Below are 24,117 nucleotides of genomic sequence, written 5' to 3' on the forward strand. Positions count from 1 at the left end.
TCAAAAAGTCAATTTTAAGCAAGTGATCAGTTCAGTTCAGGGTCTGGTTCAGTAATTGAGAGCTAAGTTGGGATGAAAACCAGCAAACACAGGGGGTCCCCCGAGGACCAGGGTTGAAAACCACCAATTACAAAGGACAGACTTTTAAAAAAAAAAAAAAAAAAAAAAAAAAAAAACATTTGGTGAATGGAGAGCTAGCGGTCTCAAAACGAGTCACTCGGGAAGTTGACAAACTGACAAAAACAGATCAGAAAAACAAGCAATGTATTTGATAAGCATTCTGACACTCGCTCTTTTAGAATGAATGAGGAAAGATGACTAAAAAAAAAAAATAATAATAATTTTAAACTCAATATTCTTTTCTCGTCTCGGCCACTTTGTTTTTCCCCGAATGACAAGATCAGATGAGCCAAAAAAAACCCAGCATCTTTCTTTCAATTGAAGAATTAGAAACATTTAAAATACACAACTGACTTTAACTAGTAAAACAACACATCACGAAACAACACAGAAACATCCCAGAACAGCCCCACGACATAGCTGTTCAGCCATTCGTGTCTCTCAATCACACACTGAGAAGCGGTCATAGTGAAATTTCATTTGCGGCTTTCTTCTGTGAAACAGCTAAACGGGCTTGTAAAATCGGCCCAGCCTTCGTTTTTTCATTCAGAAGCAGAGCGTGCAAACGAGATCGCGACGTGTTAATAAGCGACTCATCTTTATTAAAAAGCTGTAATAAAAAATAAAGCGTTTCATGCCGGACGCGCTTCATCAGAATCATTCTGCGTGACTGCGTTTACATGAATAAAGAGGAGACACTTCTGCTTTGAAAAGTCAGACTTACGAGCCCATTTAGTTGTTTCACAGAAAATAAATACCTTACTGTGAGCGCGTTTCTCAGTGTGTGATTGAGAGACACGGAATGGCTTAGCAGGGATCAGTTGAATTAAAGGAGAGTGGAAAATTCAGGGTGAGAATCTGAAGTCTGAGCTGTACAGCACAGCGAACAGGACAGGCGGCCACAGGAGAAACAAACCACCCAGCAGCTGTGTAAAAGGCAAAAGGTGTCCAGCTGCCGCTAATCCTTAACTGCACTTCTTTAAAACCTCGGGGGGAGGGGGGAGTTAAGTCTCCCAGCGTGCTTCCTTCTCCAATGCCCCCCCCCCCCCACCGCCTTGACACTTGAACTGACAAATTAGAGACAGTTGTCTCTCAAAGTTTGAGCACAGAGTTGAGAGAGAGAGAGAGAGAGATGTGCAGTGGGCCCCGGGACGGTAGAATGTGCTAATCTGGCGATTTTTAAGGACTGTAAGCTTGTCACAGTTTCCGTTTTGTCGTTCTCTCTCTCTGGAGCTGTTGAAGTTTTAAGAAGGTGGCTCAGTCTGGCTTGTGAGGCTGCAGTAAGTACAGGAATGTTTTTTTCTGAAGCTTTTAAAATGGACGAGGTCAAGCTGTCTTGTTGTGCCTGGTTTATTTATTTTTTTGTTAGACTCCTCACGCATGCTGTTTATGAAAGCTGTTTTTTTGTTTGTTAGTTTTTTCCAAGTGCAGTTCAGTCTTCTGGTTTTGAATTTGCATGCCTTCTGAAAACAGCGAGTTAAACGGTTCTTGGTGATATTTCTTTTCCGAATCTGTGTTGAGGCATCCAGCTTCAGTCATAACAGCTCAGACAGCAATCACAGTGCACATTGTACTGTAGTATGCTATATGGCACTGTACTATATTGTACTGTGCTGTGCTGTGCTGTGCTGTGTGTTCAGTTAATTCTGTAAACAGTCTGGAAGCAGCCTCAATGAATGCAGAAGTTGCTGTTCTTCAAGTGTTTGTGGTAAAGCACTGGTTGAGTTTAAAAAATATATTTTTTAGTGTTTCTCAAATAAAACCTAAAAGTAGATTTATCTTAACCTTCTTACATTTATTAATCAGTCCTTTAGCAGACTGTTTTTATCCAAAGCGACTTGCAGTGACTAGGAGGGTGAACTATGCATCATCACCAACTGCTGCTGCTGCTGCAGAGTCACTTCCAATAGGAGCTCGTTTGTTTTACGTCTCATCCGACTCGGACTGTTTTAACATATGCAATGCTCCACCAGACATGTTAAAAGAATTCAATCTCTTCAGCCTAGAAGAAAAAGAAGGGAAAGAGAGAGGGTTCGATTTGAAGTCTTTAAAATCAGAAACGGTCTCCATAAAGTCAGCCCAAGACTTCAAATTCAGCACAAAGAGAAGAACGAGAGGGCGTCCTTGGAGTTTTACACAAAGAGAAATGCATGGAATAGCCCCTACCAGGCAGTGAAGTGGTAGGATCTGAATCACTGGGGACATTTAAACAAAGAGACTAGATTCTGTGCTTTTAAAATCCCACAGGAGGGGGAGAGTGGTGCGCTGACAAAGGGGCGAGCCTTGATGGGCCGAAATTGGCCTTTTTCTCGTTCTCCAAAATTTAAAATTTTATTTACTGCTCAAAAACCGGTTTGCATTTTTCAACCTGCTCGCCTGGCCTTTAGCCAGGGCTGTGGCGATGTCACGCAAGCCTGCGTACATCTGTACAGCATCCCTGGGGAGATCAGTCAGGGTGACCCCTCCCGGTACAGGGAACCAAACGAGGAAAACTGGAGCCCCACAATCTGCTGAAGAAAACGACCACTTTCAAGGTGCTTATTTTAAGCTCTGATTCACATTTACCCCGTGATTTCCTTCGCCGACGAACCCAACTCCTAGCCCTGCTCTGAATACACTCAGTGCTGTAGTGTGTGTGCCCGTGTGTCCTTTGATTTTGGTTCCAGGCTTTCGTTTCATTGTTATTATGCATTAGCCATGCAGCTGTTATGTAAGAATTTTGAAAGGCTTTTTTTTTTTTTACACAACAAGCACTCAAGCTTTGTAGACAGTTAAAATAGAACATTTTTTAGACGCTTATTAAGGTTAGGAGCTTCTAAAGTAGCTTGGCTCTTTCATTTTGCATTGAAAATTGAAGATGTTGCCTTTTTTATATATTTTTTTTTTTATATGGGGGGGTGGCATCTGGCAATCATGAATTTTCTTGCTAGTCTTCCCTATGTAGCTGTGTGTGTGTGTATATGTCTGTCTGTCCTATCTATCTGTCTCTCTATCTCTCTATCTCTGTCTATCTCTAGAAGAGTCTTTGAAAGGGTAACAGGGTCTTATTTTAATTCTGCTGCCACTTAACTCGCACTGACTTTATATCTAGGTTTAATATAGGTTCATACCTACTGTAAGGATAGGAACGCCAGACCCACATCATAAACAAGGCACTGTAGGAAATGAAACATTACTTTGTGAAAATGAACAAAAACAAAGGCTTCGTTAGCGGTCATGTCCCGTCGGTGGACTTTGCAAGGCTGCGTAGAGTTCTCAGGTGTGACCATTAGATCAGGGGACCACACTAGACTTTAAAAACCTGTTCCCCCCCTCCCCCCTCCCCCCTCCCCCATACCACCAAGATACCACCTGTTCACTTTTCTCAAAACTACTACGGCTCTCGCAAGCTTGGCATTTTCCATGAAGTTCACAAAGCCTTTTCCTTCAATGGACTGGCTGCTGGGCTAATGTGAGTTTCTAACCCCTGGTATATCGCTTAAATAATTAATTAGTCATTTAGCAGACTGCTTTTATCCAAAGCGACTTACAGAGACAAGGAGGGGTGAACTATGCATCATCAACAACTGCTGCTGCTGCTGCAGAGTCACTTCCAATAGGAGCTCGTTTGTTTTACATCTCATCCGAAGGACGGAGCACAAGGAGGTGAAGTGACTTGCTCAGGGTCACACACACACACACACACACACACACAAGGAGTCAGTGGCTGAGCTGGGATTGAACCTCCTGGTATCAAGCCCCCTTTCTCTAAGCCGCTGGACCCCCAAGCCTCCTGATTTAAATAAACAATTGATTGGGTTTTCACTGCAGTTTCTTAGTGGGGCTCCTTGTTAATAGGCTGAGTGCAGTTGCAAATCTAAGGGTCGCTTTTCTTTGCATGTACTGAATTGAAATAGTTTTTTTTTTTTTTAAATTGCAAACTCAAGGAGCACAAATGCGGTATTAATTACCGGTCTAGAGCGAGTCTTTCCTGTCCCCTTCTTCTTTTTTTTTTTGATAAGAAATGTGATTCATCTACAGCAGCGTGCAAATTTCTTAGAATGCATTCAGTAGTTGTGATTTGTCGGGACGTTTGAAATCCAAGCGCTGGAACTTTAATGGTCATTTCAAACAGTAAGAGAACGGGAACAAGTAGCCACATAGGATAACATGCACACGAGCTGTACAAGGCAGGCCACCGCCAGCCCAGCTCGAGTGCAGTATCACTGAAAAGATTAACCACAAGCCCTGCATGCAGGCGACCGCAGCGCTGTGAGGCTCTGTGGTTTAATCTACTGGTTTGACACAAAGGCAGACTTTGTATTAAATACAGCGCTCTTCCTCCAAGAGCACTGACATCAAATCGAGTTCGTGAAACTGAAGACCCATTCTCACAGGGGGGGGGGGGGGGGGAGCAGTTCAGTCTCCGTGCCTCAAGCCTGCCCTGGACTGGAGGGAGCACCCTTTCTCTTAGTGGGGGAGGGAGGGAGTGGTTCGGTCTCCGTACCTCCAAATGATTGGGTTCTGCATTAATTCAAAGTTATAAATAACTTTTTTTTTTTTAATAAATTGCTGCTTCTTCTTCAACATGTGAGCTATTGGAACCGGAGGGTACATAGTTGTTGCTTCTGTTTATGAAATGATATCAGAGTGGCTTTTGTTTGTGCAGCTCAGCCACCGTAGAGATGATCGACACAGGACAAGAGATTACACTAGTGTTCTAGTGTCTGATTGAAGTCTGATCTCTGCTTTCTTCTCTATTATTATTATTATTATTATTATTATTATAAGAATTGGTCATTAGCAGACCGTTTTATCCATATACAGAGACTAGGGGGGTGAACTATGCATCATCAACAACTGCTGCTGCTGCTGCTGCTGCAGAGTCACTTCCAATAGGACCTCGTTTGTTTTATGTTTCATCTGAAGGACGGAGCACAAGGAGGTGAAGTGACTTGCTCAGGGTCACACACACATGCACACACACACACACACACACACACACACACAAACACACAGGGAGTCAGTGGCTGAGCTGGGATTTGAACCTCCTGGTATCAAGCCCTTTTCTTTAACCACTGGACCACCAAGCCTGTATTATTATTATTATTATTATTATTATTATTATTATATATATTTTTTTTTTCAGGATTAAGGACTCTGTCACAGGGACACAGGAAGCGGCTGAGCGCTTCTCAATCGGAGCAGACGTAACATGAACTGAGGAGACTCCGGATAACGTCTTGTGCTTTCAATTTTTTTTTTTTTTATTTTGCTCACAAAAAAAACCCATAAAGAAAGGGAAATAGTGTTGAGCCAGGAAGAGGAGGAAAAGAATTTGTGTTTGACACCCGAACCCCCATCCCCGTCCCGCCCGCCCCCACCCTCCCCGCCACACACACAACTACAGGAAAATGGGGAGGAAAAAGATTCAGATCCAGCGGATCACAGATGAACGAAACAGACAGGTGAGCGACAAGCAGACTGGTAAATGAGGATCCTGTGGGAGTGATGACCGTTTTGCTTTTTGCAGTGTGCAAACGCCTGTCAAGATACAGCGCACGCACCTTCCCTGCGTCTTCTGTCTTTTTGCTGCGATAGGATTACACTGCTGCCTTTCATTATCAAGCTTTCACTTAATGGGGGGGGGGGGGGGTAGAGGAGGGGCTTTGGAGTTGGTTGCCCATGGCAACGACCCCGATATAATTTGATTTGTGGCGGTACAGAGCGTCGAGCAAGCTGTCTTCTGCTCTGAAGAGCTGCATCAACAGAGAGAAAGAGAGAGAGAGAGAGAGGTCACGTGGCCTTCAGCAAAAGGGATTGCGTGGGTGGGGGGGTGTGTGTGTTTCTGCAGGCTTGTTTACAGCTGCAAGTGAAGCCACCCAGATCTCACTGCATTTTGAACAAGCAGATCTTTATAAAGTGTACACTAAGACTCTCAGTAAACCGAACTGTACCGTTCTCACACACAGGCTCATGGAACCTGTACCGGTGTACCTGTATGTCATTTATTTTATACATCCTTTGCCTCTTCCGATACACATTCATAAGTTCAGTCACGGCTCTGTCTGTAAAGCCGAGTTGAACACGATCTTGAAAGCTGGTTCCAGGAGACCCCCGGGAGACCTAGTTTGAGGTTTGCTGTATCAAACCCCGAAGTCTCCCTGCCTGGTGTGCCGCGCAGTGACCCTGAAACCTACAGTCTCCTGAAACCAAGCTCCAAGCCTCAGAGTGGGCTAAGTGTTCCCTCGGGTTAAGAATACTGAAATTAAATCCCAGCACTAATCGAGGTGTTTGTTTAGCCTTATACTAGAGCCGCACCAAACGATTACTCCATTACTTGGATTAAGCGTGCTGCAGAAATCAGGGGCTGACAGTCAGACGAGGGTCTCTGGTGTGGATCGGGGCTGAATCACCGTTCAGAGTGAATTAAGAAACAGCTGCTTGGGTTTGTCCGGGTCGCCGTTCTCCACAGGAGTCTTAAGGAAAGCAGCATTGATCATCCCAAACCCAAGCCGCTGTTTCTTAATTCACTCTGAGCGGTGAATCAGCCCCGATCCACACCAGCGACCCTCGCCCGTGGGGAGCTGGATCCAGGGAATGGAGCGCTGGGTCCGTGTGGCTCTGCTCCTGTCGTGTGTTCCTCTCTCAGCCTCATCTCTGTGCTTCTCCCGAAGGTGACGTTCACGAAACGGAAGTTTGGGCTGATGAAGAAGGCCTACGAGCTGAGCGTGCTGTGTGACTGCGAGATCGCACTCATCATCTTCAACCACTCCAACAAGCTGTTCCAGTACGCCAGCACAGACATGGACAAGGTGCTGCTGAAATACACAGAGTACAACGAGCCGCACGAGAGCAGGACCAACGCTGACATCATCGAGGTAGGCAGGCTGTGCACATGCGCACACACACACACACACACACACACACACACACACACACAGAGTCTCATACAGATACACACACACACACGGAGTCACACACACACAGAGTCTCATACATACACACACACACACACACACACACAGTCTCACACACACACACACAGTCTCATATACACAGACACACACACACACACCGTCTTATACACACACACACACACTGTCTCCTACACAAACACACACACACACACAGAGTCTCACACACACACACCCCTCACAGACACACACATTGCTGCATGTTTTCAGTGCAGCAGTCGGCTCATCCCTGTCAGTGTGTGTTAATCCTGCTCTGTCGCAGCGCACAGCCCAAGAGCACGGGGGGGGGGGGGGGGGGGCGGGTTGGGTTGGGTTGGGGTTCCCTGTCTTTTAAGGAGGCTCCATCGAGTTCTCCACCACTCAGATCAACCAGGGCCACGGCGCCACCTTAAAGAAGGCTCAGTGTTACAGTTGAAGCAAAAATCACCCACTGGCTGTCCTCTCGCATTGCTGTAACGAGGATTGCTCTAAAGTGCTGTCTGTAAGTGACTGTACAGTAAAGAGGCTGAGCAGGCATTTCTGTACAGGAATCTGATCATGCAGAAAGAGTTACACACAAATATAAAAATCCCAAACTCAAGACTAGGAGCCAGATGCTTGTGTTTGTCTGTTTTGACTAAGAGGACAGTTAATGAATGAATGAATGAATGAATGAATAATAATAATAATAATAATAATAATAATAATAATAATAATAATAATAATAATGCTAACAGCAAAGCTATAGCCAAAAGTTTTGCATCACCTAGAATTTTAGAATTACATAGTTTGGGTTGGGGGAAATACATACATTATATATATATATATATATATATATATATATATATATAATATATATATATATATATAAAATATTAAATATAAAAATTAGGGCTGTCAAGCGATTAAAAACAAACACAAAAAATCTTACTTAGTTAATCTCAGTTTTAATCGGATATTAAATTGATACAATCGCTACATCCGTCTAATTTAAATGTGTTGTAATACTGATGCTATTATTATTATTATTATTATCCTTAACTGTAATTAAATTCATTTAAAATGTATTTATTGATGTATCTCAGACTGAACGCGGTACCCCGTGCAAATTCGACATCTTTGTCAGATTATTTGTTTTTGGCATTGGCCCAAATACTTGAAGCAAAACCATTTAAAAAAAAAAAAAGTGTTAACAGGATGTAAGTTTCTTGATGATGATGTTGGCTGCAATGAGCTGCTCGTAAATAATCCGCACACACAGATATACAAAACAAGACGTATTCCTGCGAACGTTTTGAACACTGTCAACAACTGGGTGAACTCGAAGAGAAGCAGGCAGGCCTAACGAGGCAACAGAAAAAAAAAGTAAACACTGGGATTAGCCTTTTCAGTTTTTAAATCGGCACGATTTACAAACTACCTCCAGTTATCTTCTGTTTCTGCTTTAGCACAGAGGAACGGCAGAATGCTGGCTTGTTTGAGCTTGCTTGAACTTGCCTCAGTGTGTTTTCTTTTTTAAGGTTGTCCAACAGGTCTCTGTACACCCTGTTTTCTGTGAGAAGATGCTGAGCTGCCGAGGCTCTGTCGTGCTTTTTCTAGTTTTAGTCTGACGTGTAGTATTTCGTTTGTGTTTTAACTGCTAGTGTCCTCCTGCGCACTTTTTTGTTTAGTGGGACCCAGGAATATTTTTATGGCGTAATATGAACGAGAGAGACGGGGGTCTCTGGGGTACTGTGCGGTGTCTCGTTTATAGGAGGCTGTGTGGTCCAGTGGTTAAAGAAAAGGGCTTGTAACCAGGCAGTCCCCGGTTCAAATCCCACCTCAGCCACTGACTCTGTGACCCTGAGCAAGTCACTTAACCTCCTTGTGCTCCGTCTTTCGGGTGAGAAGTAGTTGTAAGTGACTCTGCAGCTGATGCATAGTTCACACACCCTAGTCTCTGTAAGTCGCTTTGGATAAAGGCGTCTGCTAAATAAACTAATAATAATAATAATAATAATAATAATAATAATAATAATAAAACGCACCCAATGAGACAGTCGGCAAAATTTACTAGGGGCATTAATTTAGAAATTCAACCAACATAATAAAACACGTGGTTCAAGCTTGATCAGCAGCACAGGGAGATCAGAAAACACGATAAAATAGGAGGAGATCTATTTCTTAAATGCGGTTTGTGGACTGAAATTTAGTTTTTCAAGAAAATTATAAATATGTAGCTAGAGTAAGTATTTCTAGGAAATGAACTGTTCATTGTGAAGAGAACATAAAAAAAAAACAAAAAAACTACAAACTAACAAGAAAAATTGGTAGTCTTTACATGCTACGCTGGAAAAAAAAAAAAAGCTGCAACTTTTATAAAAAAATAAATCATATTTCGCTTGATTCGTGGGCTTGCAGCGATCCTGAATTTCGAAACTGGTGGGTTTCATTTGTTGTTGTCTGTAGCACAACAGCTGCTGCTGGTGTATTTTGAGAAGTGAAGATGTGTTTAGCACGCAGCAGAGTAGAAGTGTGTGGTGCTGTGTGCGAATACTGGAACTCACTTTAACAGCACAGAAGTCTTTCTGTTTCAAACAATAACTGCACTCAGACACCCAATCCAACGTGGCCGGGATGGAAGTACGGTGTGCCGAAAGGCTCAAAACACAGCAATGCGACTTAACACGCGTTAAAATAATGAATCTCCCAAAGAATAACCGCGTTCATCGCAGAAGTTAACTGAGATTAATTGACAGCCCTAATATAAATATGTAGGCCTGTGAACATAATTAATTTTTAATCATTCAATCAAAGAAACTACACAATGATATTGGTAAAAGTCTACTGGAACAAAGCCTTAATAGTAGTAAAGTATTTCATGTTAGGATTTCGAAATGTTTTCATGCCAGTTTTTCTTTCAGTATATAGGAAAACTACAAAGCGTTGGTATGCAAGTCAATATGTTCACCTAACATTATTCAGCAGGTTTCATTTCGACTTTATGAAGCAAAATTAGTTTGTTCTGCAGGGTGATGCAAAACTTTTGGCCAACGCTGTACACAGCTTAGCTAATCAAATACGCAGACTGATAGTGTGCTAAAATGTCTCTCTTAATTCTGTTTCAATTTCCATGCTGTTTGGTCACAGCACTAACCCTGAACTACCAATGCTAGTGTGTAAAGCCGAGGGAACACGAAGCCACCGCTCTGAGGCTTGGAGCTTGGTTTCAGGAGACTGTAGGTTTCAGGTCGCTGCGCGGCACACCAGGCAGGGAGACTTGGGGACTTGATACAGCAAACCTCAAACTAGGTCACCCGGTGGTCTCCTGGAACCAGCTTTCAAGCTGCTGTTCCTGAAAAATGTTGCTCTGTGTTCAACTTTAGAAACGAAGGTCGTTTGCACCGTGCCACCCAGACTGCGTCTGAATCGTATTCTGCCCTTGTGCTGTTCCTCTGGCTGGAACTTGATTCAGTGGTTTAGCCTCCAGGGAAATCAGAAGCAGTCTTTAAAAAAGGAGGCTTTTAAACTCTCGCCAGCCTCTCTGTGATGCCAAGCAGACAGCATTGCCCTAATGAGCTACAGCTATGGCCAAAAGTTTGAGAGACCTCAGAGGCTGTGTTCCATAGTGTGGTATTGTACACAGCTCTGGCCAGAAGTGTTTGCGTCACCCTATAGGATGAACTCGTGTTGCTTCATAAAGTCGAATGAAAACTTGCTGAATAATGTCACGTTAACATATTGAATTGCACACCGCCGCTTTACCAATATGCTTAAGGCAAAACTGACCACAACTGTGACATTTTGAAATGTAACATGAAATACTACTGTACATTGTGGCTTCCTTCTGGTGGACTTTATTAACAATATCATTTTGTCGTTTCTTTGCTTAACATGAAGTTAAATAAAAGATCTAAATTATTTTCATATATAATATATTTTGATTGCGTCAGTCCTAAAACTCTAGGTGATGCAAACCCTTTGGCCTCAGCTGTACAGTCCTTCAATAAAGCCTGGCCTGTCCCACACTGCAACTCATCCACACAGCGTGTGATCTCGGAGGCAGGGTTTCATAGTGTAGCATCGCAGAGATAACCGAAAATACTGGAGATCTTTGAGCAGGGCTAGGGTTGGGGCTAGGGTTAGGGTTAGGGTTAGGGTTGGAGCTAGGTTTAGGGTTAGGGTTAGGGTTGGAGCTAGGGTTAGGGTTGGAGTTACGGTTGGAGCTAGGGTTCAGGTTAGGGTTAGGGTTGGAGCTAGGGTTAGGGTTAGGGTTGGAGCTAGGGTTCGGGTTAGGGTTAGGGTTAGGGTTAGGGTTGGAGCTAGGGTTGGAGCTAGGGTTCGGGTTAGGGTTAGGGTTGGGGTTGGAGCTAGGGTTCGGGTTAGGGTTAGAGTTAGGGTTGGGGTTAGCTCGAATTAGCTGACAGTCCGTGCTCCTGAGAGTGAATTCAGAACTCAGATCTGGCAAAGTTAATGCCAGGAGATTCCAGAGAGGGAACTCAAGTCCTGGAGGTGGGGGGAGGGGATCTGAGAGCCAGCAAAGTCCTGCAGAGAGTACCGAGATCTTCAAAGGACGTTTGCAGGGATGATCTGCAGGGTCTTAAAAGGTCCCCTATTTAAAAAAATAAAAAAGCATCTGAAAATTAAAACAGTTCTCACTTCCAGCACAGAAGGTGTTGTCTGATGTTGGTTCGCCTTCATAACTAGACCTAGGATTGTCAAGCATTTGAAGTTCATCCCTTCACCTTCCCCGGTGTTGTATCAATTTGGTTTTTAAACATGAAGGAAGTGGCTCCCAGCTGCTATGCAATGGGACAGTAATTGCCTGTAGCGGGTTAGCCAGTGGGTGAAGTGGCATTCGTTTTCTACGCGTTGAGCTTAACAGCTGGTGTGAAATTTCACTGCTCTGATTACAGGAAACGCGTCTAACCAGAATGAAGGATTGACATTATTATTCAGTGAAGAAATATTGATTTTAGAATGTATCAAATTACATCAATACAGCGTGTGTTAGGATTTTTTTAAATAAAGTCTATTTTGTACTTAATAGGTCAATGCATATATATATATATATATATATATATATATATATATATATATATATATATATAATATCACATTATTTTTTATACATTATTTTTACATACAATTTATACAGTTGGGTTTTTTCACTAGAGCAATCTAGGTAAAGTACCTCGCTCAAGGGTACAACAGCAGTATATATATTCTTGAAGGCATTCATGCACAGCAAAGCTTTATCCAAAGAGGTGCAGACCGTCAGGCACGTTATATATTAATGTCTCTGCAGAGTTAGAAAGTAGTTCATAGCAGTGACATGTAAACCATGTAGCGTTTGCTCGGGGATGCTGGTAGAGACGAGGTCGGTCACACACTCAAAAATCTCCTCTTCTTACAGACTTGACCGCTAATAATTACATTGCGTCAGATTATTTATTAATGCAAAACTTGAAACACGCATATATATATATATATATATATATATATATATATAAAGGTGAACATTTTAACAGGTCCCGTTAGACACGCACACACACAAACAAAGCAAGCTCCTGGTTTGAGGTGGGTGATTTAGAATGTAACCTGGAAGTTAACCAGCTGGATTGAAAGGAGATCACACGATCTCTCTCCTGCTACACTGCACAACTCTTTTAGCCTAGTTTCCTTTATTTAGGTCCAGCTGTTAAAAAATAAAAAAGGAGGGGCTTGTTACTAGGTTCCAGGCTTAAGAAACTGCAGTGAAAACCCGATACAGTACGCTAAACTCTGTATTTAAATCAGGAGGCTCGCTGGTCCAGCGGTTTAGAGAAAGGGGGCTTGATACCAGGAGGTTCAAATCCCAGCTCAGCCACTGACTCCGTGTGTGTGTGTGTGTGTGTGTGTGTGTGTGTGTGTGTGTGTGTGTGTGTGTGACCCTAAGCAAGTCACTGAACCTCCTTGTGCTCCGTCCTTCAGATGAGACTTAAAACAAACAAGCTCCTATTGGAAGTGACTCTGCAGCAGCAGCAGCAGCAGTTGTTGATGATGCGTAGCTCATCCGCGCCTTAGTCTCTGTAAGGGGATACAAGCGTCTGCTAAATAACTAAATAATAAAGCTAATAGTGAATGTTTTATTATTATTCCGTTTTGTAATGACCAGACACCAGTTAGTATTCCGTGCATCTCCGGCTTCAATTCCAGACGTTAAGAAAGAAAGGTTTTAACGGTTGCGACAGTCCAGAACCGGACGGGGATGATTCCATCGACCAGAGCCCCCTAAACGACGAGAAATACCGCAAAGCCAACGAGGACCTGGACATTTTATTCAAGAGATACGGAGTAAGTACCGCGGGGCTTTTTATAAAATCCCTTTCTCTCATTTTAACAGTGTCTTTTTATATGTTTTTGTTTTCGTTTTTTTTTTGTTTTGTTTTGTTTTGTTTTGTTTTGTTTTGTGGGACCCGCTACGCAGGTTTTAAACAAGAAGGAGCGACGGGATTGCGAGAGCCCGGATCTGGAAGAGGCGTTCTCTCTCACCCCCGGCACCCAGGAAAAGTATCAAAAAATTGACGAGGAGTTTGATAAAATGATGCAGAGTTATAGATTGGCTGTGAGTACCCTGAGGCATGAGCTTTGAGCCTGAGCAGCTAAAGCAGCCAGCCAGCCAGCCTAACTTACGCCAACGCACACGCAACACGCACACGCACATGCGTGATTCTTTATAGTGTATATGAGGAATTTGCATTGACTGCCATGTGGTGTAAATTTGCTGTTCTAAACGCAGGGCAAGGATCTCCTCAGTAATGAAAGTTGGGGTAAATGCAACCTTTTAAAATGATTATGTTAAAAATATATGATTTTTTTAATCAATCAAAGCCCACAGGTGTGATTTTAATCAACTAATCATGAATCAGTTAAAACCCTAATATAGTTAGATAGATGTTGAATCTGACACCCTGGGATCCTTCAGGAAGCTGCTTGATGAGATTCTGGGATCAATAAGCTACTAACAACCAAACGAGCAAGATGGGCTGAATGGCCTCCTCTCGTTTGTAAACTTTCTTATGTTCTTATGAGTGACAATCTTATTCACACAAAAACACACACATATATACACAGTTATTCGCATGAATCTAAATATGTTTCTGCAGTGCGACCGTGAGAAACCCATTTCAGCTCCGACGACAAAGAATAAAGATCTGCCATTGGGAATGTGAAGCGCTCTAGCATTTTGAGATTGGAACTTCTAGGGCATGGGAAAGTAGAGCATTCAATAAACGCAACTGATGGCACCAAAATCCATCAATGCACCAGAGTCCTGCTGTCACACAGACAGGAGGAAACATGCATATTTATTTGCGACATGGATGCAGTGGAATATTCAGGAAGCAAGTTTCTCTTTTCATTAATTAATCCGCATGGGTCATCGCTCTGCAGCTGTCGAATTGGGCCAACTAGAACTTCTTAAGCATTCAAACTTCAGTTAATGTGCAGCTAGGGCCAAAAGTGTTTGCATCGCCCTGTGGAATGAACTCATTTTGCTTCATAAAAGTTGAATGAAAACCTTGCTGAACAGTGTGACGTTAGCATGTTGAATTACACACCACTGCTTTGTGGTTTCCTGTATACTTTTAATGAAAAACTGACAATTGAAAAATTTGACATTTCGAAATCTAACATGAAATATTATACTACTTCTGTTATGGCTTCCTTCCGGTAGACTTTGAGCGATTTACCTTTTTTGTAGTTTTTTTTTTTTATTACATGATATTAGGAGGCTGTGTGGTCCAGTGGTTAAAGAAAGGGGCTTGTAACCAGGAGGTCCCCGGTTCAAATCCCACCTCAGCCACTGACTCATTGTGTGACCCTGAGCAAGTCACTTCACCTCCTTGTGCTCCGTCTTTCGAGTGAGACGTAGTTGTAAGTGACTCTGCAGCTGATGCATAGTTCACACACCCTAGTCTCTGTAAGTCGCCTTGGATATAGGCGTCTGCTAAATAAACAAATAATAATAATGATGTGAAATAAAAGATCTAAATTATGTTAGTATAGTTTTTTTTTTTCCCCTAAAATTCAGTCCTAAAATTCTAGGTGATGCTAAAACTTTGGCCACAGCTGCACACATTTAAACAATTCAACTTCTAACTGATTTGCAATGCAAGAAACTAATCAGAGAACCCACCATGAAAATCATCTCATATTTCATGTGCGTAATATATTTGAAATACCGCATAGAAATGTAAATTCATGTCCGTTATTAATCAAAACATTTACACTTTAAAGTCAGTACGGACCATATTCACAAATCATTTCCTTTTATCAAAGTTTCCCACCGTAAAACCACGGCAAAGCACAGGGAAACATTGTAAAGTATTGTAAAAATTTGTCAAAGAAATTGGAATTGAAAAAAAGAATTGACCCCAAAGCTAGCTTTTTGAATGATGACCCTATTGAAAAAAACACACACCACCCATCTCACAAAAAAGGCATTTATCCAGCTCTGAATTATTTAACATGTTACTTCTGTGTATTGTACATCTGTCTGAAGGATGATCCATTTTTTTCTTCCACTTTACTAAACCTTGGCATGGCCACAGCGATGCAGGCGTAGAGAGGCTGCAGCTCTGGCCAAAAGTTTTGCATCACCTGGAATTTTAGGATTGAGACATTAATTAAAAAAAATAAATAAATAAAAATGAACATAATTTAGATTTTTTTATTTAACATCATGTTAATCCAAGAAACTACAAAAAAAAAAAAGGCTACCGGAAGGAAGCCATAATATTAGTACAGTAGTATTTCAAGTCCGTTTTTTTTTTTTTTTAAATTGCTATATTTTTCGGTCCTGTAATTCAATAATGTAACAATATTTGGCAGGTTTTTATGAAGCAAAATTAGTTCGTTCTCTATAGGGTGATGCAAAACGTTTGGCCAGAGCTGTGGAAAGTGTGTTCGTGTGTTTTGGTTTGCAGGTTGAAAACAGTAATGTTAATAGCTTGGTCTGTCGTTCTTAAAAGAACTAACAAGCTCAGGATGATTAAAAAAAAGATATAAACTATATATATATATATATATATATATATATATATATATATATATATATATATATATATATGTTGCCTGTCTTAGTGGCGTGTGTAATTTTACAGCTGTCATCGCAACTTGCATATGATCAGACGCATTTGCCTTGAAACATTCCTTACCTGCTGTGTATTTTTTTGCAAAGATTTTTCAATGCCCTCAACACAAACGCTTCGGATCCCATTATCAATCCCACTGTATTTACCTCGAAGAAACTCTAGCAGAACCGTGAGCCGACCACAGCAGTGCCAGCAGCAACAGAACGCCATGGACTGGGAACAGATCCCGCACAGTCCCGATAGCTCAGTGCTACTGATGGGTTGGTATGGATACAGCTGTGGGCTGCTGCAGTTTCAGTGCATACCGCCCTGGCCAAAGGTTTTGCATCCCCCTGTAGAGTGAACTGATTCTGCTTCAGAGTCCAATGAACACTGCTGAATAATGTTCCCTTGTTAACATATTGAATTCCACCCCCTCTATATAGAATGAACTCCCTCAGCTTCATAGAGTCCAATGAAAGCTGCTGAATAATGTTCCCTTGTTAACATATTGAATTCCACCCCCTCTATATAGAATGAACTCCCTCAGCTTCATAGAGTCCAATGAAAGCTGCTGAATAATGTTCCCTTGTTAACATATTGAATTCCACCCCCTCTATATAGAATGAACTCCCTCAGCTTCATAGAGTCCAGTGAAAGCTGCTGAATAATGTTCCCTTGTTAACATATTGAATTCCACACCCTCTATATAGAATGAACTCCCTCAGCTTCATAGAGTCCAATGAAAGCTGCTGAATAATGTTCCCTTGTTAACATATTGAATTCCACACCCTCTATGTGGTTCCCCCCCCCCCCCCCCCCCCCCCATATACTTGATGAAAAGTGTGACGTTTTCGAAATATAATGTGAAATACTACTGTGCTACTATTATGGCTTCTTTCCGGTAGACTCTTTTTTTTTTTACGTTTTGTAGTTTCTTTCATTGCAAGATGTTAAATCATGTAAATTATGTTCATGTAGCTTTTTTTAAAATTATGTTTCAATCTTAAAATTCTAGGTGATGCAAAACATTTGGCCACAGCTGTACACCAGAGGTATGTCGCAGAAGTATTACCCCTGTGATTAAAAAAAAAAAATCCTCCCAAAGGCATTCTCGTTGCATTGTTTCTGCCCGTTGCATGGAAACCTTTTGTATTTCCATTTTGGTACCCCCTGTCTATAAATCCCACACTGACGATCCTCGAATACATTCTGGATGGAAAGCGTGGAGCCTATCCAAGTCCTTATGGACAGCTCAGCAACTGGGATCCGAGAGCCAGGAAATTCAATACAGAGATCCCGGCGATTTGGATCTGGCTGCCAACAAATGTAACGGAGAGCTCTGTAAGGGAGAGCAGAAAATGCCGCACAGAGAACTCTGTGTTGCGATGTGGGAGCCAGGGTATTGATTTGCAAACTCCTCACTGTTTAGAAGGATTGTATATTGTCGGTCCCGTGGTTAAAGACGGGGGGCTTGTTACCAGGAGGTCCCCGGTTCTAATCCCAGCTCAGCTGCGTGTGTGCGACCCTGAGCAAGTCACTTCACCTCCTTGTGCTCCGTCCTTCGGATGAGACGTAAAACAAACAAGCTCCTATTGGAAGTGACTCTGCAACAGCAGCAGCAGCAGCAGTTGTTGATGATGCATAGTTCACCCCCCTAGTCTCTGTAAGTCGCTCTGGATAAAAGCGTCCTCTCAGTGACTAATTCTTAATAATGATTGTATGTAGTGTGGGGGAGCGACGGGGATCGTTCCATTCCTGGCAGTGTTTCTCAATACATTCTGCAGCAGTGACGTGTTAGTAATGCCCTCCACATGTTCTGTAAAACTGCGGTCAGTCTGCTTTTCTTACTCCGCGTGTGTTTTGTCTCATCTGATTGAACTGTTCTTGTTGATGTTCGTGTCATGTCGACTGGATCTGTTCTAAAGTTTTCCTGGTTGTATGCTGATAATATATTGTTATCCCTTTTTAAAAGATATATATATATATGTTTTGATGTAATATTGCATATTTCATTGTTATTTTTTTTAATTGTATTAACTGTAAATGAAATAGATTTTTTTTTTTTACTTTATAAGTTAATGTTTATTGATGCATTCATTTGAATATATATTATTATTATTATTATTATTATTATTATTTATTTCTTAGCAGACGCCCTTATCCAGGGCGACTTACAATCGCATATAGAAAGAGATAGCTATCTGTCTAGCTATCTAGCTATCTAGCTGTATGTATGTGAGGACTGGAGTCTGACACCCCTGGACTTAAAGGGTGTGTCTTCAGTTTTTGTTTTAGTTTTTTAACCAATCCTCTGCCGCTTTCCAGTCTGCAGTCCCGCCCCCCAGCTTCTCCATCTCCAATCAGAACGCACTACAGTTCAGTAACCCCGGCGGTGCCCTGGTCTCTTTGAGCTAAAATATATATATATATATATATATATATATATATATATATATATATATATATATATATATATATATATAATCTAGATAGATAGATAGCTATGTTTTTATTTTATTTTTTATTTTTTAAATAGATAAAGTCTATAAAGAATGCAGTTATTCATGCATTCAGGGTCGGGGTAAATTCCTGTTTTTTAATTCCCATTTTAAAATCAATTCCCAATTCCTGTTCCCTTTTAATCAATTCCAGGACGTCGCTGATCAGAATTGCAATGGAGCCGCGTTCTGTTAAAACGAGCCTCTCACAACAGCGGCAGCGCGTGACTTCAATCGAAGCCGCTGTTTGCGCGTCTAGAATTGAACTGGCTTCGAGTGAAAGAAGCAGCTGAACAGTCGCATTGTAACAATTATTAATGTCTCCTAAAATATGAATTCCTGTTGAAGGAATTTGGGAACTGATTTTAAAAAGGAATTGGAATCGAGAAACAGGAACTGACCCCCAAACCCAGCATGCGTTGTTATTCATGTACGTTAAAGTACCTTCGTGCTCTGATGAGGGCTGAAGCACTTGTCTACCTGACTTAGCTTCACATAGCTGTTTCATTTTGAGCAGGGGTGTCAGACTCGGCTCCTGGAGGGGGGGCCACGGTGTCTTGTGGCTTTCGTTCCCCCCTCCCCCACCCCCGATCTCTCAATTACGAAACTGGTCTAATTATTTGATTCATTGGACGCATTTAACGCTTCTCTCCCGGCTTCAAAATGTTTCACAGGTCGTCTACCTTGAAATCAAGGGCATTTTTATAAAATACGTCCAAGTGAACAAATAAGTAGATCAGTTAAGTTAACTGAGAATGAAAACCAGGAGACCCTCGAGGACTGGAGTCTGACACCCCTGGACTTAAAGGGTGTGTCTTCAGTTTTTGTTTTAGTTTTTTTAACCAATCCTCTGCCGCTTTCCAGTCTGCAGTCCCGCCCCCCAGCTTCTCCATCTCCAATCAGAACGCACTACAGTTCAGTAACCCCGGCGGTGCCCTGGTCACTACGTCCTTTGTGACGTCATCGCTGTCGGATCCCCGCCTCCTGTCTCCACAGCAACCGGCCCTGCAGAGGAACACAGTGTCCCCGGGGCTGCCACAGAGGCCAGCCAGCGCAGGTGAGGAAAGCACTACCCCGGACTGAACCTGGGCAGCTGGAAAGGGCACTCAGGGTCTTAACAGCAAGGGCAGAGGGGCAGGTCCCAGAGCGAGGCGCGAGAGCGCACTTCAGATCCCAAATAATCAACTGGGACGCTTCATGGGGGGGCAGTGTTTCACAGTGTAGTGTCGTACACAGCTGCAAGTTTTGCATCACCCTGTAGAATGAACTCATTTTGCTTCATAAAGTCGAACCTGCGATGAAATCGTGCTCCCTTTCGCACACCTGAGTTGAATACCGCTTTGTAGTTTTCTCCTGTATTCTTAACGGAAAACTGACCATTTGAAAACGGTGACATTTTCGAAGAATCTAACATGAAATACCGTACTGCTGCGATTGCATCCTTCTGGTAGACTTTATTAGCGATATGATTTTGTAGTTTCTTTTGATTTACATGTTGTTAAATAAAAGATCTAAATTAAGTTCGTATAGGTTTTAGAGAGAGAGAGAGAGAGAGAGATCTATATATAATTTTTGTAATAATTTCTGAATCCTAAAATTCTAGGTGATGCAAAACTTTTATCCACAGCTGTAAAAATAGGGAAAAAACTACTTACTTATCTGAAGATGTTTGCAGCTTAGCATGAAAACGTCTCGTGGAAAGCAATCGCTTATGCAGGAAAACCAAGAAATACGAGAGCAAGGAATTCAGAATCTAGCTGCTGTAATGTTTGCTGATTTGTTTTTTGTTTTTTTTTTACTCATTTTATTTTAGGAGCGCTTTTAGGTGGTGATCTGAACGATTCAAACGGACCGTGCCCAAGCCCAGTGGGTGAGTATCCTGCCATGAAAAGTATATGTCTGATCGTCGCAAACCCAGAACCCGGGTATAGAGGCCTGTGAAATGATTTGGTTGCCCAGATTTTATGGTTCGGCAATCTGTCAAGCCAGTAAACTCTTCACTGCTACAGAATACACCCGCCCTTCGGATGAGACGTAAAACAAACGAGGTCCTATTGGAAGTGACTCTGCAGCAGCAGCAGCAGCAGTTGTTGATGATGCATAGTTCACCCCCCCCTAGTCTCTCTGAATAAAAGCGTCTGCTAAATGACTAATTTAATAATAATAATAAGAATAATAATAATAATAATAATAATAATAATAATAATAATAATAATAATAATACGTGCAAACTGAGTGACTCCTGTGCCTTTAAAATCCGCCCCCTCTTCCCAACCCCCCCTATTGTGAGCTATTGGGCCAAATCAAAGTTTTGCCGTCTTCAGCTGTTGCTGGGTTAACAGGTGCTTGGACTGTCCGGCGAGTCATCGGGACATCGTCACGCAGAGATTGGCAAGAGCAGGTCCTCTGCTGCCCCCCCCCCCCTCCCCCTCCGCTCACCTCCCCCACCTGTCACATCTCTCAGCTGCTTCTGTGTTCACGTCAATTCTGGCTCTTCATGGTCTTTGGTTTGTGGCCTCCTTAACCTTTTTTGCAATGTCATTGTACAGTTTCTTTGATTTGTATATATATATACACATTTTTATTTTATTTTTATTTTTTATGTCTCAATCTTAAAGTTCTAGGTGATGCAAAACTTTTGTCCAAAAACTATTTATTTACACACATTCCCCCCCCCCCAAGTCTCCCTGCCTGGTGTGCCGCGCAGCGACCTGAAACCTACAGTCTCCTGAAACCAAGCTCCAAGCCTCAGAGTGTTGGCTTCGTGATCCCTTCAGCTTTAAATTATGTTTTATTTCCCCCTCTGAAACATTTTAAACATCAAACACATTTAAACATTTATACTTCAGGGTACCTTGATTGCTGGTGACCCTTATTAAAAAGCGTCGCAATAAAATGAAAAATCAATAGAATATTAATGTGTGTGCAGACACTTTGTGGCTGAGGTTTCAGGCCACTGCGCAGCACACCAGGCAGGGAGACTTGGGGGGGGTTTGATACAGCAAACCTCAAACTAGGTCTCCCGGGGGTCTCCTGGAACCAGCTTTCAAGCTCCTGAAAAAGAGGCTTCATGTTCCCTCAGCTTCAGATGCACTCGTTTAACTTATTTTGTAATGAACTCCAGTCTGTCTATTAGCCCTAAACTAATGTCTGCACTCCAATGTTGCAGACCACTCCCTCTCAGCTGTTGTGGGAGCCTGTCGCTGCTTCATTGGAGTCCAGGAGCTTGGGGAGGGGGGGGGGGGGGTCCGCATGAACGTCACTCTGCATACCTCGCATGCTTCAGGCAGGCCAGGAAATGAGAGCGTTGTAGGGAGAGAGTGGAGAGGGGGGGGGAGGAGTGCGGGGGCGTCAGAGAGTGATTCAATCAGCTGGAGCCACAGCTTTGTGCTGTTGTGCGTTTGTGGAACTCTGTTCTGGAAATTCGGCAGGTTGAAACTAATTTAAATTGAAAACCTGAAAACCTACGTTTGTATTGCGTTGTAATGTTTTAATGCCAGGACAAGGGGGCTACACTCGCACACTCTTTCTCATGCCAGTCATTTTCCCTGCCCCTTACCAAAAACAGCAGCAGTGTGGAGTAGTGGTTAGGGCTCTGGACTCTTGACTTGAGGGTTGTGGGTTCAATCCCTGGTGGGGGGACACTGCTGCTGTACCCTTGAGCAAGGTACTTTACCTAGATTGCTCCAGTAAAAATCCAACTGTATAAATGGGTAATTGTATGTAAAAATAATGTGATATCTTGTAACAATTGTAAGTCGCCCTGGATAAGGGCGTCTGCTAAGAAATAATAATAATAATAATAATAATAATAATAAAAACAGTGCCGTGCCAGCTGTAAAATATATCTGTACGAAAAAAAACCACAGTGCTGGCTAAAGCCTTCATCAGTGTGTGTCTATAAACTGCTTGAACTAGCTTTCCCTCTGAATTTACTAAGAGAGGCACACAGTCTGCCGTCGCCAGAGAGAGCTTGTTTCGCTCGGCAGACGGGAAGGAGAGCAAGCAGGCGAAACGCAGAGACAGATTTTCAATTTGCTGTGAGAACAAAAAGTCCCGCCCCCTCCCTTCTGTGTGTGTCGTTGAGCTTCAATGAAAATAATGACTTTTTGTTGTTGTTTTAAGTTCATTCAAACGTGAAAGACCAGTTTTTTGTTTTTTTTTTAAACAAGTGCTGCTTGTTAAGGGAATAATCCAAACAGTTTTAACGTTACACAAACTGCAATAAACTTCTCCTTAAACCGTTGTGACTTTTTTTTTTTTTTTTTTTTGCTCTGGGGGGGAAAAAAGGACGGCGCCCTTTTTTAATTTTCTATATTTAACCCCTTCTGGTACGCACGAGGAGTCGTGCGCTTGTCGTTCAAACGGTTTTTTCTGAAACACGCGTTTGAGAGAGCGACTCCAGCATCGCGAGGAGGAAACTGACAATGCGGACGACCCGTCCAGTACGTTTTCACACCCCTGTTGTTGGTTTTTCGTGCTCCGCATCGCTTTTTTACATATTTTTTGTATCTCTTTCCGTCTCCTAGGAAACGGGTACATGAGTGCTCGGGCCTCTCCGGGTCTTCTCTCCGTATCCAACGGCAACAGCTTGGGGAAAGTAGTCCCGGCAAAGTCTCCGCCCCCTCCCAGTGTTCAGATGGGCATCAGCGCTCGCAAACCAGACCTCAGGGTGATCACCTCCCAGAATAAAGGACTCCTGCAGCTGGTAAGCCCATTCCAGGGTTAAGACCCCCACTGTTCCCCTTCCTTCAGCCCTCTAACTCTGACTACAGTGATCCGTTTATAACGTTTCCTTCTTGGTTTTGACCTCCAGTTTCCTGGACGCATTAGTTGCGAACAGGTTTCTGTTTGTAATGCATGCCTTTTTGAGTAGGGGTGTAAAGCCGAGGGAACACAAAACCAACTTTTTCAGGAACAGCGGCTTGAAAGCTGGTTCCAGGAGACCCCCGGGAGACCTAGTTTGAGGTTTGCTGTATCAAACCCCCCCAAGTCTCCCTGCCTGGTGTGCCGCGCAGTGGCCTGAAACCCACAGTCTCCTGAAACCCAACTTTCAAGCTGCAAAGTGGCTTCATGTTCCCTCTGCTTTAAACTATTAACACGGCTCTGTTTGACAGAGCCAGCCCCTGTCTACATGTATTTATGTATTAAGTACAGTGGAGGCTTGGTGGACCAGCGGTTAGAGAAAGGGGCTTGTTACCAGGAGGTTCACATCCCGGCTCAACCACTGACTCCCTGTGTGTGTGTGTGTGTGTGTGTGTGTGTGTGTGTGTGTGTGTGTGTGTGTGTGTGTGTGTGACCCTGAGCAAGTCACTGAACCTCCTTGTGCTCCGTCCTTCGGATGAGACGTAAAACAAACAAGCTCCTATTGGAAGTGACTCTGCAGCAGCAGCAGCAGCAGCAGTTGTTGATGATGCATAGTTCACCCCCCCCTAGTCTCTGCAAGTCGCTTTGGAGAAAAGCATC

At 42.7% G+C, this 24,117-nt stretch overlaps 1 protein-coding gene across 4 annotated transcripts in view; it reads left to right on the forward strand.

Annotated features, from left to right (window-relative positions):
- LOC117395481 (myocyte-specific enhancer factor 2D homolog) overlaps positions 1-24,117 on the forward strand; it is a 41,952-nt gene that overhangs the window by 11,089 nt on the left and 6,746 nt on the right. For all 4 annotated transcript variants that reach the window (XM_059006231.1, XM_059006233.1, XM_059006232.1 and 1 more), the window contains exons 2-7: positions 5,249-5,567; positions 6,777-6,980; positions 13,233-13,370; positions 19,516-19,708; positions 20,465-20,521; positions 23,181-23,359. In XM_059006231.1, coding sequence (XP_058862214.1) covers positions 5,514-5,567; positions 6,777-6,980; positions 13,233-13,370; positions 19,516-19,708; positions 20,465-20,521; positions 23,181-23,359 — 825 coding nt within the window. In that variant the 5' untranslated portion in view covers positions 5,249-5,513. The remainder of the gene's footprint in view (positions 1-5,248; positions 5,568-6,776; positions 6,981-13,232; positions 13,371-19,515; positions 19,709-20,464; positions 20,522-23,180; positions 23,360-24,117) is intronic.

The sequence above is a fragment of the Acipenser ruthenus genome, chromosome 32 (genome assembly GCF_902713425.1).
Source record: "Acipenser ruthenus chromosome 32, fAciRut3.2 maternal haplotype, whole genome shotgun sequence".
NCBI classification, from domain to species: Eukaryota; Metazoa; Chordata; class Actinopteri; order Acipenseriformes; family Acipenseridae; genus Acipenser; species Acipenser ruthenus.